The sequence below is a fragment of the Alligator mississippiensis genome, chromosome 6 (assembly GCF_030867095.1).
Source record: "Alligator mississippiensis isolate rAllMis1 chromosome 6, rAllMis1, whole genome shotgun sequence".
In the NCBI taxonomy this organism is placed as follows: domain Eukaryota; kingdom Metazoa; phylum Chordata; order Crocodylia; family Alligatoridae; genus Alligator; species Alligator mississippiensis.
Window position 1 is genome coordinate 80,612,161 of NC_081829.1, and position 13,561 is coordinate 80,625,721.

General features: G+C 34.7%; 2 protein-coding genes across 10 annotated transcripts in view; one reads left to right on the plus strand and one right to left on the minus strand.

The window, feature by feature from the left end:
* Window positions 1-3,552, plus strand: part of INSYN2A (inhibitory synaptic factor 2A) — a 64,694-nt gene extending 61,142 nt beyond the window's left edge. For all 3 annotated transcript variants that reach the window (XM_019482869.2, XM_019482871.2, XM_006259203.4), the window contains one exon: window positions 1,435-3,552. In XM_019482869.2, coding sequence (XP_019338414.2) covers window positions 1,435-1,618 — 184 coding nt within the window. In that variant the 3' untranslated portion in view covers window positions 1,619-3,552. The remainder of the gene's footprint in view (window positions 1-1,434) is intronic.
* Window positions 1-13,561, minus strand: part of DOCK1 (dedicator of cytokinesis 1) — a 555,371-nt gene that overhangs the window by 360,309 nt on the left and 181,501 nt on the right. For all 7 annotated transcript variants that reach the window (XM_059730036.1, XM_006259204.4, XM_014611383.3 and 4 more), the window contains one exon: window positions 11,489-11,584. In XM_059730036.1, coding sequence (XP_059586019.1) covers window positions 11,489-11,584 — 96 coding nt within the window. The remainder of the gene's footprint in view (window positions 1-11,488; window positions 11,585-13,561) is intronic.

The window sequence follows — 13,561 nt, forward strand, 5'->3', positions numbered from 1 at the left end:
TGGCATTAATTTGGCTTGGGTACAGAACTGTAATTTTTGGTCACTCTTTTGCTGCAGTTTGAAATGGCATTTTCTTTGTTTTTAGAAACTAATTTGAAAGGTATTTTATTGCTGTATGTAGATCTCAGGGCTATAATTTCATCTGCCTCATTTTTTCCTAACTTCCAGGGCAGCCAGCAGGGTTTTCTGTTCCACACAGTGCCTACAATTTGGGATGCATAATTTATGAGTTTAAGTTTACCTTCTTGTTCCCGTTTTAGACCTTTAACTGAGCAATGGATTTGGTTTTTATTATCCATATCAACAGGTTATTAATACAATATAGAGCTATCACCAAGTGCACACCAGATCTTACTGAAACAACTTTTCTTGCTTTACTTTCATAATTGACACAACTAAAACTGTGGATTTACCAAGTTGGTGTTTGGTCTCACAATCAGAACGCAGATTCAAGCATGCTCTTGATTTGGAAGGGTCATTACTTACATCAGGTTAACTGGATTTTTTATTATCATGCCAGAAAAGGGGCTAAGTTCAGAGGCAATTAGTGTATGCTTGAGAGTTTGAGTATAAAGTAGCCTTAACTCGGTGTAACTTAAATACAAGTAACAGAAAGACGGCACAAATTTACAAAGGAAAAGATGACATACCCTCACAGCCCCATTAGACATTTTTTCTGCCACGTTCTTGCCTTTCAGCCTCTGGGGTCAAGTTCAAATGTGATTTATAAACAAGAAGTATAGCTAAGCATGCTGGAATCTAAGTAAGTTTAATCTAATAGCAAATGAATCTCCCAGCAGTCTGAAGAAGGACATTTTAACAAAAGTCCCATTACTGATTTATTATCTCTTGTCATCCTGCTACAGAGGTGTTTCCCCCAACCATGGGGAAAAAAGTGAAGATGTTTCCAAATACTGTAAATCACAATAAATCTAAACTTAACACAGACCATAAAATAGATGGTACTTGTCTTACCAGCAGCTCCTCCCCCATTTTTAGAAGAATGCTACCTAGCTACCAAAACTGAGTGAAGGCCCCAGGAATGGTCTCTCCACAGGGCAAGGAACAGTGCATAAGCCAGAAAGAAGTCCTTCTAGGATCCAGTCCAACTAGGATAGTGAATAGTGATGGACAAGACACTTTTCTCCAGATGGTGGAGGAAAGGACTGTTTGCACCTGGAATACCAATAGATAACCTTAAGGTGGACTGATCTCTCATTTGGTAATTTTATTTTTTTTTAATACTTCACAGTATAAAGAATATTTTTGTTGAATTTCACTTTTGTTGGAGTTGCAGAGATATAATTTAAGCATTTCTATTCTATTTAATTTCAATACATTAGTATCTGTATATCAGTGTTGGATGTTGTCTTAATTAAATCCTTTGAATCATTATAATTTAACAATTAATTGCACTTTTTGTTCACTTTTTAGTGTAGAGTTGGATTTTAAGCAGCAAGAAGACAAGCTACAGCCAGTTCTGAGAAAACTTCATCCTATCGAGGAAACTCAGGTTGCACCTTTGCCTTACACTCAGGAGAGTTACTCCTCAACTCCCAAGCAAAAATCCAAAACTGAATCAAAAAAGCATGGAAGATGGAAACTCTGGTTTCTTTAACTAAATAAAGTCCACTAGACCTGGATTTTAAGGCCTTCTTTGAAACATATTTGGAATTCAGTTATTCATATCAAAAAGGGATCTTGGTAAATTGATTAGCGTTTTCAGCCAGTGTTATTCTGATTATTATGGGCAGCATTCAGTTCTCAACATATGTACCAAAAAGGCCTTTGTACCTATAAATTAACATTCAGGAGCAAGGCGTTAAATCATACCTTGCCAGCTTCTATTTGCAGTTCACCTATGTGGGATGTAAAATCTAAATAAAAATCCATATAGAAAAAGATGGCTAGTAAAACTATTCCCCTCAAGTTGGATCTGAAAGAATCACATTTCAACCTGTTAAACAGCAGGCTGTCATCCTGTACACGGATAAATATCACTATTGATTTTCAAGTCTTTTTGAGTTTTTTTGCTTTGCCTGTTTTGTTTTTGCTTTTAAAATATCAATGAAAAAGAACAGCAAGCCTTATGTTTGCTATGATCTCCAATTTTACATATACACGGGGATTGGGAGAGTGCAATTTTTAGCACATAATGTCCTGGAGAAAGCACAATTTTTCAAATGGTCCAAGACCATAAATAATCTCTAAGATGTGACTATGTATATTTGCCTTCATGTACTGTAGACTTAAATCAAGTTATGACATCTCAGCATCACATATTGACACCTCTAATTTAATGTCATGTTTATCGCCAGACTTATGACAAGTTTACTGCTCATTTCCAAAGGGCGAGCAGCCAGAACCACCCAAAGTCAGGACATGCCTTTAATCACTGCAAGTTGACAGGGTCAAAGCTATGGGACACCAAGCTTTCTTAGATCTCATTTTTAATCTTTTGGTACCCAAAGGCCAAAATGATACATTCTGGCACAGAATTTGAAAAAAGAAAAAACAAGATGGATAATATTACATTAAAAATTGTTGGCATTTGCCACAAATCAGTATCTTTTTGTAATTCAGTCTTCTGAAAACTGTATAGTATTGTAGAGGGAGTGAGAAATTTTGTAGTATGCATTATGCTTTCTAATGAGTTGAGAAGGACCTTGCAATTTTAAAAGCTACTTATTTAGCTTAGCTTCTAAGGTGGGTTTCCAGACCAACATAGTATCATTTATATTTAAATAATATATTAATCGTACTTGCTAACCAACACACTTAGGGAAAAGCTGTGAATCAAATTTTTCTTAGACTTTTTAAAAACAAGGACACTTTAAATCTGCTCTGTTACACACTGCAGTCTTTCTTTGAATATTTACTACTGTAATTATTATGCCCTAATCTAGAATGACTGTTTGTGGAAAAATTCTTGTAATGGTAGGGAGTCAAAATCTTATTGCTCTTTTTTGTCAAATAATTTAAGTAGTGCAGTCATGTGACAAACTGGTTTACAAGCTATTGGTTCTGCAACTTCATATCCCAGTGCTTCATTCAGACATATTTTTTTCAGTCTTTAGATGCAGCAAAAAGGTAGAAGAAATGAATCCCTACCAGAGGCGTCTTCACCTACTTAATAAACCTTGAGGAGTCTATATTTATACTATTTTCCCTTATCTCTACATCAAATCCATTTTAAGTACTATTAGTTCTACAAGATACCTGAGGCAAATGATTTGATCTTTGTCTTGAAAAAAACATTAGAAAGTTAATGTAAGAACATACAATATATGTGAAACTGTTTATGTCCACTTAAAAAAAATCTATTTCAAAATGTATGCTTTAATGAACAACTCACCTTTGTAGTAAATTTCAAGAGGGCTACAAAACCTTGTACATAAACAAACAATATACTAAAATATTTTTGTGAAAGATAAAGGATGAGAAAGGTGATCCTGCGCCATGAAGGAAGTGCAATTGTTTCATGTGGAAAAAATGTGTTTCATGTATTTTATACCGTTTTTAATTAAAGTTATAAAACTGTTTACAAGATAACCCACCTTACATGTTTTAAAAATTCCAGATATTTCAGAGCATTAAATGTGTATATATAGATATTATTTTTTTTCCTAAAGAGAACAGAAATCCTCAAATATGGGCATAAATAGGAAAAACAAAAAGTATTCAATGTTTTACAACAGTGATAAACTGCAAGTTACAGCCTCACACATACAAAGGAAATAGAGATGTTGAGTGTATTAAGAAGAAAGAAAGAAAGAAAGAAAACTCAAACATCTCACAACTAGAATTATGTACAAAATAGTGTCCACTAATTTGCAAAATTTCCCACAAATCCATTCTAAATCTCTTGCAGGCAGGGACTGATACAAAAAAAACTCTGAAATGTTTTTATGCTTGGTTACTGTGCCATACACAAACTAGTGTTATACAAGCATTCAGAAGGAAAAAGAAGAATTCATGGCTGAAATATTTAAGAAGTAATTGTGAACATTATCACAGTGTTCTATACATGTCCAGACTATTTTCTTAAACAAGTTGCAAATTTTTAATTTTTTACATTTTTTTAAAAATGAAAAAGCTAACATGCATAGTCTTGCTTAAAATTACGTATTGTGTTATATCGTACCATACAATGTAATTTGTAATAAAATGTTTTTGCAAGTGTGTAAAATGTATCATATTGTATTACATTCAGGATCACTCAGGCTCAGTTTAGATAATGAGAGGATATTTTGATTCTTTCTAACTTTTAGTACATAGGACATCTGAATGACGCAGAACTACTTCCATTTCAATGCAAGACATTATAAAATACAGGTAGATTATAACAGAGGAAACTCATCAGCACTGTTAACATGGTAGGGTGCATATTTTTGCTGCTAAACTCCTTGCCAATTTCATGCACTCTCAGACACTAATTTACTATGTGCACTTCTCCCATATCATGTTTTAATAACTTTCTAATTAATAAGTACTGCAGTAATTTTTACATTACTTCCTGTTTTCATACTACAATGGACAATGTTTTCCAAGTACTGCATAATTCCCATTAAGTAAAAATGACATTCCTTTGTCTTTTTATTATTATTAGGACACACGTGTACGTATTACTTGCTTTCTTAAAATTAATCACTGTAAAAATATTTGAAAATTAGGATAAAGTGAAAAAAATCATGATTAAAATTGGAAAAACACGCCATAAATACAAACTGTTTTCTTTTTCTTGCTTCAGATGCTGCAAAATAACTGCCTATACATTCTTTAATTTCATTCAGTGTTTTAATGGTGCATTACATAAAAAAGGAAGATAAATTTTTCACATGCATTTTAAAAGCAAGCAAGCTGTTAAAACTGCATTATTTCAACAGCATCTGCGTAATAGCACACAGCATGTACTACTGTGTGAATTTGGTAACGATGATTGCCACTAATAATATAATAGCAGTATGTACATAGCTCTGCTAAACTAGGATAAAGCAGAAGGCTTGAAGCATTTCTTAGCATTATTTCAGCACCAATAAAGTATGACTGCAGCCTATTTAAATTAATTGGAACTGCTGAAAATATGCTGCCAATTTATTTAGGTGAATGCAGTCTGCTGTGATAAAAATGGGTATGGCCTATACTGTACCAATTTGCTGCATTCATGATGTTAGTCACTCTACAGTACATAAAAACGTGGATAGTAATGATGGAACAAAAATCATAATAATTATTCAATACTACTCTTAATTTTTACAACAATAGCTTGCAGCAACCAATCTGAAATCTGTCTGAGTGGGAAAATGTAAATGGTGCCACATGCAAGTACTGTTTTTCACACTGTAACAGGCTAATATAGACAGTGACACTACAGACTTTCTGCTTAAGAATTTAGAGCTCATTGCACACTGTCATTCATAGAGTTTAAAATCAGACTAGAATGCAGATAAACCTGCATTGAGGCCAATCAGTAACTTGTTTCACTATCGCACGTTCTCAAGAAAGGCATCACTACTTGAAGACTTCAGAAGGAGAATTTACTCTAGCAATGTGTTCAAACATTTAATCTGTATTGTTAAAAAATTTAGCAATTTTTCTAATTTGAATTAATTTAGCCCTCCCTTCCAGACCTTTGTTCTTATCATTCTTTTTTCCACCATAAGTTAATGCAGTCCTTTAGTACTGTATTTCCCTACCAGCATTGTCATCTTTTTTGGATTCACAATCCTAAACATGTACTAATAAAAGTCAATCTGATATGTTTGTCAACATGAAGGCATCTCTCCACTCTATAAATTAGTCTACTATCCGCCATTTAGTAAAGTAACAGCTCATATATCTTACATCTTTTGCTATGCGGTATTTTTTCCAGCTCTCATTGTTGTGGTTCCTCTTTGGCACCTTCCCCAATTTTGCAACATTCAAGTTAAAAAGTAAAATACCAGAACAATGCTTCAGAGTTCTAATATCAGTATCAGCAGTAGCGCAATATCATCACCCCACTCCTTTTCACTATTCCTTGTTCATACATTCAAGCAGCACAATACCTCTTTTTACTAGAGTATTCCACTGGGAAGGTCACGTTGAATATGTTCATCTACTACAAACCCCTACTACTTTTTCGGTCATGACTTTCCAGGATATGGTCTCCCACTCTGGAGATATGTCCTGTAATCTTTGTTTCTAGACCTATGACCCAGCATTAGACTGCACAAAAACAGATTTCATTTGAATGCTGACAGCTTACCAAGAGATCCATATGACTTTGTAAGAATACTACTTACCAAAACAGCTGACCTCTACAAAATGCTGAAAACAAATTGTGTTGCTCTTTCTGATTTATTTGGGATTTTATGTTCTGTTTGTTTTGATCTGTTGACAAGTATAAAGTGTAACATGCAAAGACACTTCTCAATAATATTTACAGGACAATCAGGGTCTACTTTTAATTTTTTAAGGCAGCCCATTTTTAAGGTTCAGTCAAAGGCAACTTCTTTCTGTAAGCTTAAGTATAAAATAGTAAAATAAAATAATAGTGTGGGTAGAGTGAGTATGAACAACAGAAGAAATAAAATGAGAAAAGGCTATAAGAAATGAGATATGATAAGATTTAAGCTGGAGACTGATACTGAATTCATTTATTATAAAAGACCATAGTTATCTTGCAAATCATTGTCCATTTCATATTCTAACAACAACTCAATTTTCTTCACCTCTGGGTGTCAAGGATAAATTGATACAAATTGCCTTTAGCTTTTCCACACTGTAACTAATATTCACATTAGTTTACTCCTATGTGTCAAATAAACTTTAAAAAAAATCTGTGCAAAATGATGTTACTTCAAGGATAAATATCCCAAAGTAGTCAGTGTGGTAAACTAATTGCTGTTGTAAATTAGAAATTGCACTTTGTATGGTAGAGTATCTAACTTCACAACTTTCAATTAAAAGAGCCGATTAAGCGAATAGACTGTGCTTGCTTCCAAGCTAAGAGAAACCAATACCATTAAGTTCTTCTGCATATGAAGCAGCACATTTCTTATAAATTGCCCAAGCTAAAACAAACAAGTTGTTATCATGAATACTAACTTGAGCACAAACAACAATTCTTTTGCTTATATCCACCAGGATGCAGTCAACCTAATCTTAATCTTGCCCTTTAGGAATGTAGATAAAACACACTATAGACTATTTTTATCTATCTGTAAAATTTATGGCCGCTGACACATGTGGGAAAAAGAAAAAAATAAGGTTTACCAGAAGAGGAATCGCATCAGTTTGACCCGGTTTGCCCAGAGTCTGTATAGCTCCCACGCTTCAGCGGGGGGCTTTATTGGCGCTTTTATCTAATAGCTGATTGAATCAGCTATTAGATAAAAGTATCAAAAGCCCTGCTGAAGCACATGAACTATACAGACGCTGGCCAAGCCAGGTCAAACTGACGCAATTCCTCTTCTGGGCATGTGCTGCACTTGGCACAGGGGGTGCACCAAGCTGATAGTAAAGTACTGTTTTGCTTTTTCCAAGTCTGTAAGCGGTTTGTAAGCAGCCCAAACTGATGAAACAGAAAATTCAAGAATAAGCTAACTGAATTTCAAGTATACAAGCCAAATCTTCTATTGAGGCTTTTCAACACTAGTGGGACAAAGTAAACATGTAATTCAATCAGGGACCTGGATATATATATTTATTTATTTATTTTTTTTAATTTTTATGGGCTGGGAAGTTTGCAGTGGTTGTAACTCTAAGACTTAATTATATAAGAAATCTTCAGAATTCCTTGACCCACACACTGCTTCCTCCCCTGCCATTTCCACCACTGAATTATCCCTGGAAATCACTGCAAATGTCTAATTTCTTCCACGCAGACCTCTGGGTGTAAGTTTAGTTCTCTGCTGAAGTTTCTCCCATCCTTACTATACATGTGGAAAAAAAAAACAAAACAATACTGGCAGAAAAATAAAGTAACAAACCAAATTTAACTTTAAAGCAAAAGTGAGAGGTATAAAAACACGTCTAAAACGAAACAGGTTGATGCCTTTTTTCATTTCGTGACTCAAAGCTTTCTTTTTCTTTTCTTAATATTTGAAAGTTCCAAATTCAACACCAATTTTTTTTTCTTTACAACGTATCACTATACTCATTTGTCAACTGCAGGTTTGCGGCTTACACATTCTAGCAGTGTACCTCATATGTTGGAGATCAATGTATGCGACCATTTTGTAAAACACAGTCGTTTACTGTCAGTGTTTATCTCAAAAACATTTGATAACAGCCATAACCATAATAAAGATTTTAAACCTCATCATTATCTTAAAAGAACGAGGAAATGTACCTTTTGAATAATTCTCAAGTAAGTTTCAAGCAAAACCGAGTATTACTTTATTTAAAATTTGTTAACTAATTTTTTGAGTTACATATCTTCTTGAAAGAGCAAAATAATATGCATTACTTTCTTGTTATATTACTGCTTATTTTATTGATGCTCTCTGTCCTGTTGCTTGAAAAAACACTGCTCAAAAATATGAACATAAATTTACTACCCGTGTTTCAAAGCAACTGCATTCTATCTTGAATAGCTGAGTTCAGTCATAATCCCCCTTGATATCCAAAACATGAAGTTCTCAAGAACATGTGCACCTGGGCACGGTGTGGATAGAGAACACACTCTTTAAATTAAAAAATGTGTAGACAGTATAAGCTATGTATATTAAAGGCACTATTTGTAACAAAAATTATACAAAACAATACTGTCTTACATTCCTATATGCAGGCTTTAAATATGCTACAGTTTTTGCTTCCCCAGTAATCAGTGGCAAATGGCCTTGACAGTGGGGCTCCTCCACCAATAAGGTGGGGGAGGGGCAAGCAGCTAAATGAAAAACATTAAAAGGAGCCACTGCAGGGGGTACTTCCGGCACTATTTACAGAGATCCCTACCCACGACTTGTTACCCTAGTGGGGTTACAAATTGTGGGTTTACACTGCCTTACTCTTTTCAGATGGAAGCCAACTACAAGCAACAGATCAAACATGAAATTCCTTTGCCGGCATTAGAGAGGCTCAGATAAGGAGTACTCATTTGACTGAATGTTTGCTGAATCAAACTGGTATCTTAATTAAAGCATATTGTCTTGTTCTAAAGGAGTAATTAGCATTATTGCAAATCTTCCAATATCTTTGCATAAGGTCATTTTATATTAATATTTTAAAAAACTGTCGGTGCAGTACATGTTAAGTCAGTTCCCCAAGGTAAGAAAATGTTTGAACTAAAATACCTATATAGTCTTAGGTAAAATATAAATTATACGTTCTTATAGATAGTACTTTAAAAAAAGCCATAACCCAAATTACCCCTTTACAAAGTCTTTTGTCTAGAATCTGTTTTTAATTTCTGCTTGCTCCACTATAATCTATTCTGTAATCTGAATTCTAGATGCAACAATGCTATCTCTGACAAAAACCAATAATACATAATTCTCGATCTGATGCTGACCCATGAAGAGTAAGGTTACACATATCAAGTACTAATTGCATTTTATTTTTACCATGTTGTTGACATGGTAAGAGTGAATTGTTATTGGTTGATTAGTGAAACTTTCAGAAATACACAGAATTTTAAATGGTAAAGTGTCCCCTTAAAAACTCTTAGTGCTGTTAACTTTCGTAAATAATTATAGCATTTTTAATGTAATGTTTTCAGGCTATTCACGTTCAGTGGGTATAATACAGTTATACACAGTTAAAATACATACATATACATATGTGAAAAAAACTTTAAAATATAATTCATTGCACCTAAGAAGGGGGATGAGCTAACTCAGTGCTAAGTTTTTTCAATTCTGCTTTGGGTGAATAGAAGTATCTGAAGACAGTTCCTATGTGCCCAACCTACTCATAAGGTTATGTATAAATAAAAAGAAGTGAGGAATAAAGCTAAGGAACTGACAAATACATCAGCTACCTTTTTACAAAAAGGGATTATCTAATGTACAGAAGGAGTGAATATTTTTTGTCAGCACTATATTGTATGTGTATATTACATACAAAATTCAAACCTAATGACTTCCTTCTGCCCTCATATTTCAACATTAAATGCTCTTTCTGAAAAACGTATTGCTTCATATTAGTTACTCCAATATTATTCCTCATCATCTTTTAACAGTTCTTTTGCTAACACAAACGATTAAGGGACAGCATGCTTGAAAGTAGAAAATAGATGACAAGATGGTAGGCAGTAGTTAGACAGGCAAGAAAAAGGGAAGGTATTATCATGCTTAGGGATAACAAGTACCATTCAGATGAAGACTGAAGGACAAGAATGGGAATAGACAGGACCAAGAGGATAGTTTGAGGGACAAGGAAGAGACAGGAAGTAAAAAGAGTGAGATGTCACAGAGCAGAACTAGGGGAGGAAGAAAAATAGAAGAAAAGAGGTTAATGCAGAACACAGTCAATTTTGATTTTTTTAATAAACAACATAATCCAGCCTGGGGAAGGAAGAAGGCAAAGAAGTTTAAGAAGCGACTCAAAGGCAGAAGAGTGTCTGTGTACACTGATGGAATGCATTTCATGATCTCTCTCAATTTCTGTCTCTCTGAAGTTGCTAATAAAATAATTATTCCAGAATTGATACACATCTTTAAATAAATGCATCCATTAAATGCATGTTTAAATGTGCATTACATGCATTTTCATCTATGCTGCAAATCATCCTATATTTGGGATAATGGATAAAGGTTTTTAGAAAAATTAAGGGACACACACACACACACACACACACACACCCCCTTCCATTTAGCACAGCTTCACTTAAGTCAAGACTGACGTCTGTTCCAAAACATATAAATGTCTTAATAAGCAAAATAATAATGTTATGTTTGCTTGTTATTAATTTTTAACCAATTATTTATCAAAAATTAACCAATTGCTAACTCGAATGTTAGCCCTCTTCAAGAGTTATATTCCTCCACTGCTAAGATGTAAGAATATACTCTCCAGTGTCATACATTACTTTCAAATGACTATTATTTCTAAGGATGTGTGGGAGCAGTCTTTGCTTCAGTATACAAACAGTAAATATGACAGCTGTCTACATAATTGTAGCATCTGTGTCATAAATAATTATTTAAAAGTAAATCAAGTAAATATTTGTCAAATCAAATGACTGACATGTCAGCCAAAGTTTTTGATTTAAAACAAATCAACTAGTTAATAATTTGTAACTGCAAAAACAAATTATTTTTAGTTAATATAAACCCACTAAATCTGATTCATCATTTGGTCACTAGCACTTCAAAAAGGATTTTTCTTCCCCTATTGTAAGACACAGATAAATTATAAGCGAACACTTTACAGTTTACTGAACACAGAAGAAAGTTAAAGAAAGCTTTGATTGCTTTCTACCACCAGGGATTTAAATCCTATTACAGGGGGTGAAAGCAGTTGTGATAAAGATATTTTTAAGTTTACGTCAAGAGACACTTACAATGAGCTCCGAATCGCGTCCCATGGAAATTACTGTTCTATTTACTGTCCTCAATAGCTTTTCCATGATTATCTGGACGTGTCGCTGTGTTGGTCCCTGGGGAAAAGGGATAAACTAGTGGAAATTATGGCCAAAAGACAACCAGTACAACTCAAATATTGATGTTTGTCATTAAATCCATCTATAGTGCAAAAACGAAATCAATTGTAATGCAATGCTACTGCTCAGCAAGATGAAAACAGTCTTTGCTAAAAGCAAAGACTGCACAAAGACTTTTTATTAATTACTGCCTGCTACTGATAAAGCTAATTACATAATTATAGTTATTAAATGAAAAGTAAATCTTTGGAGATACTGCAATGCTTATAATTCTAGGTTAGTTGACAATTTAGTTTTTCTAAAGAGATTTTCTTCACCATTTAAACCCACATGTCACTGACCAAAATAAACCTGGCATTTTTAATAATACTATATCCCAAACTGAACAACTTATATAAGGCTTTTCAGGCTGCTTCTCAATTGTTTCAATTATATTCTGGTATTAAAAGAGCAGTGTTCACTGGAAATTCTCTTTGTGTACAAGTCTGCGAAACATTTACCAAGCTTGTGCAGAAGCGAATGTATTGGGCAAATATGAGGAGGTAAGCATGACCTCACCTCACACCTCTTACTGTAAACATATTTCTTAAAAGCCAATTCCCTTCAATCTTGTTCCTATTGCATCTTTAGGGGCAATTCTGTGGTTGTCAATTTTAAAAAAGTCTTGCCAGACAATTCTCTAAATAAGATGGTGCCCTACAGGTTGCTGCTGGCCAGCTGTACAAACATGCTAGCAAACAGAATTTTTTTTTTTTTTTAAGAATAAGAGGAAAAAATAACCCATAGTTTACCAGGTTGATTTCTTCTAGAATCCCTCATCTGCATGTCTGAAAAGCACTCTTCTCCAGCACATGCAGGTATGTATAACTACCGTACATTTTGAAACCTCCTCACTGCTAACAAGATGGGTCTGGGTGGTTAATAAGACCTACAATTCCAGCACAGGCAGTATCTCCAAAGAAGAATGCTATTCTCTACTCTTCTCTGCCTCATCATCTCTACTTTGACTCTCTCTCTCTCTCTGCTTCTCTTATGACTCCCCTTCTCTTATGTTCTTCTCCATGACTCCCCTTCTCATTTCATTGTCCTCTGCCATTTTCTTGCTGTGAATCTCTGCAATTTTTGCTCCTTTTCTTTGCATTTTCTCCATCTGACTTGGCCTGCAAATCATGTTCCAGCACCTCAAAAGAACGCTCCCATCCAACTCTTGGCTACCACTTTTTCGTCAGAAGCAGCCAACACCCAGCACCCCTCTCTAGTGGGCTACTCTCAGCAAACGAGCCCAGTACAGTTAGAAGCTGGTAATCACTGCTGAGAGGAGCACAGCCATTGAGGAGCTGGAAGGGGCTACCCAGGCTATCAGAAGAGAAGCAGCACTCTCTCTCTCTTAAAGGCTGCTTACTCAACTGCCTAGGACTGGTTTTAAAAATGTCAGCACTCTGCTGACTAAATCGGACTATGGAAAGCTATGCCTTTCATATAGAGGACTGCAGGCTCAAGCTGCGTAACACTAGCCTAAATAGAGTAAACAGCCCTAAAAGGCCTCTAAGTGCCCCAACAAATTATAGCTGTACATAGTCATTCTCCAGTCAGGAAAATAGACAGGTATGCAACTCAGCTCAGGCCACTGCATAACTGACGGGAAAAAATCAGTTGAATACATAGAACCTTATCATGCTTTTGTATTCTGAATGGAGAGGATGACTCCGTCTCATTATAATACTCACATTCAAGTACAGTCATTACATCATAGAGTGAGTTTGGAAACAAAAGGTTTATTTTATTACTGATTTGACAGAAGAGTTACGTTCTTCCCACACATGGCTTTTAAAAGGAATGGATAACCTATACATATTTCTAAACACTTAAAATTCCTTATAAATTATGAATTCACTTAAACCACCATTCTAAATTTCCTCATAATTTCGGCAAGTCCTGTTACTAAGGAAATCTTTTTTTCCTGTTCTTCCAGAG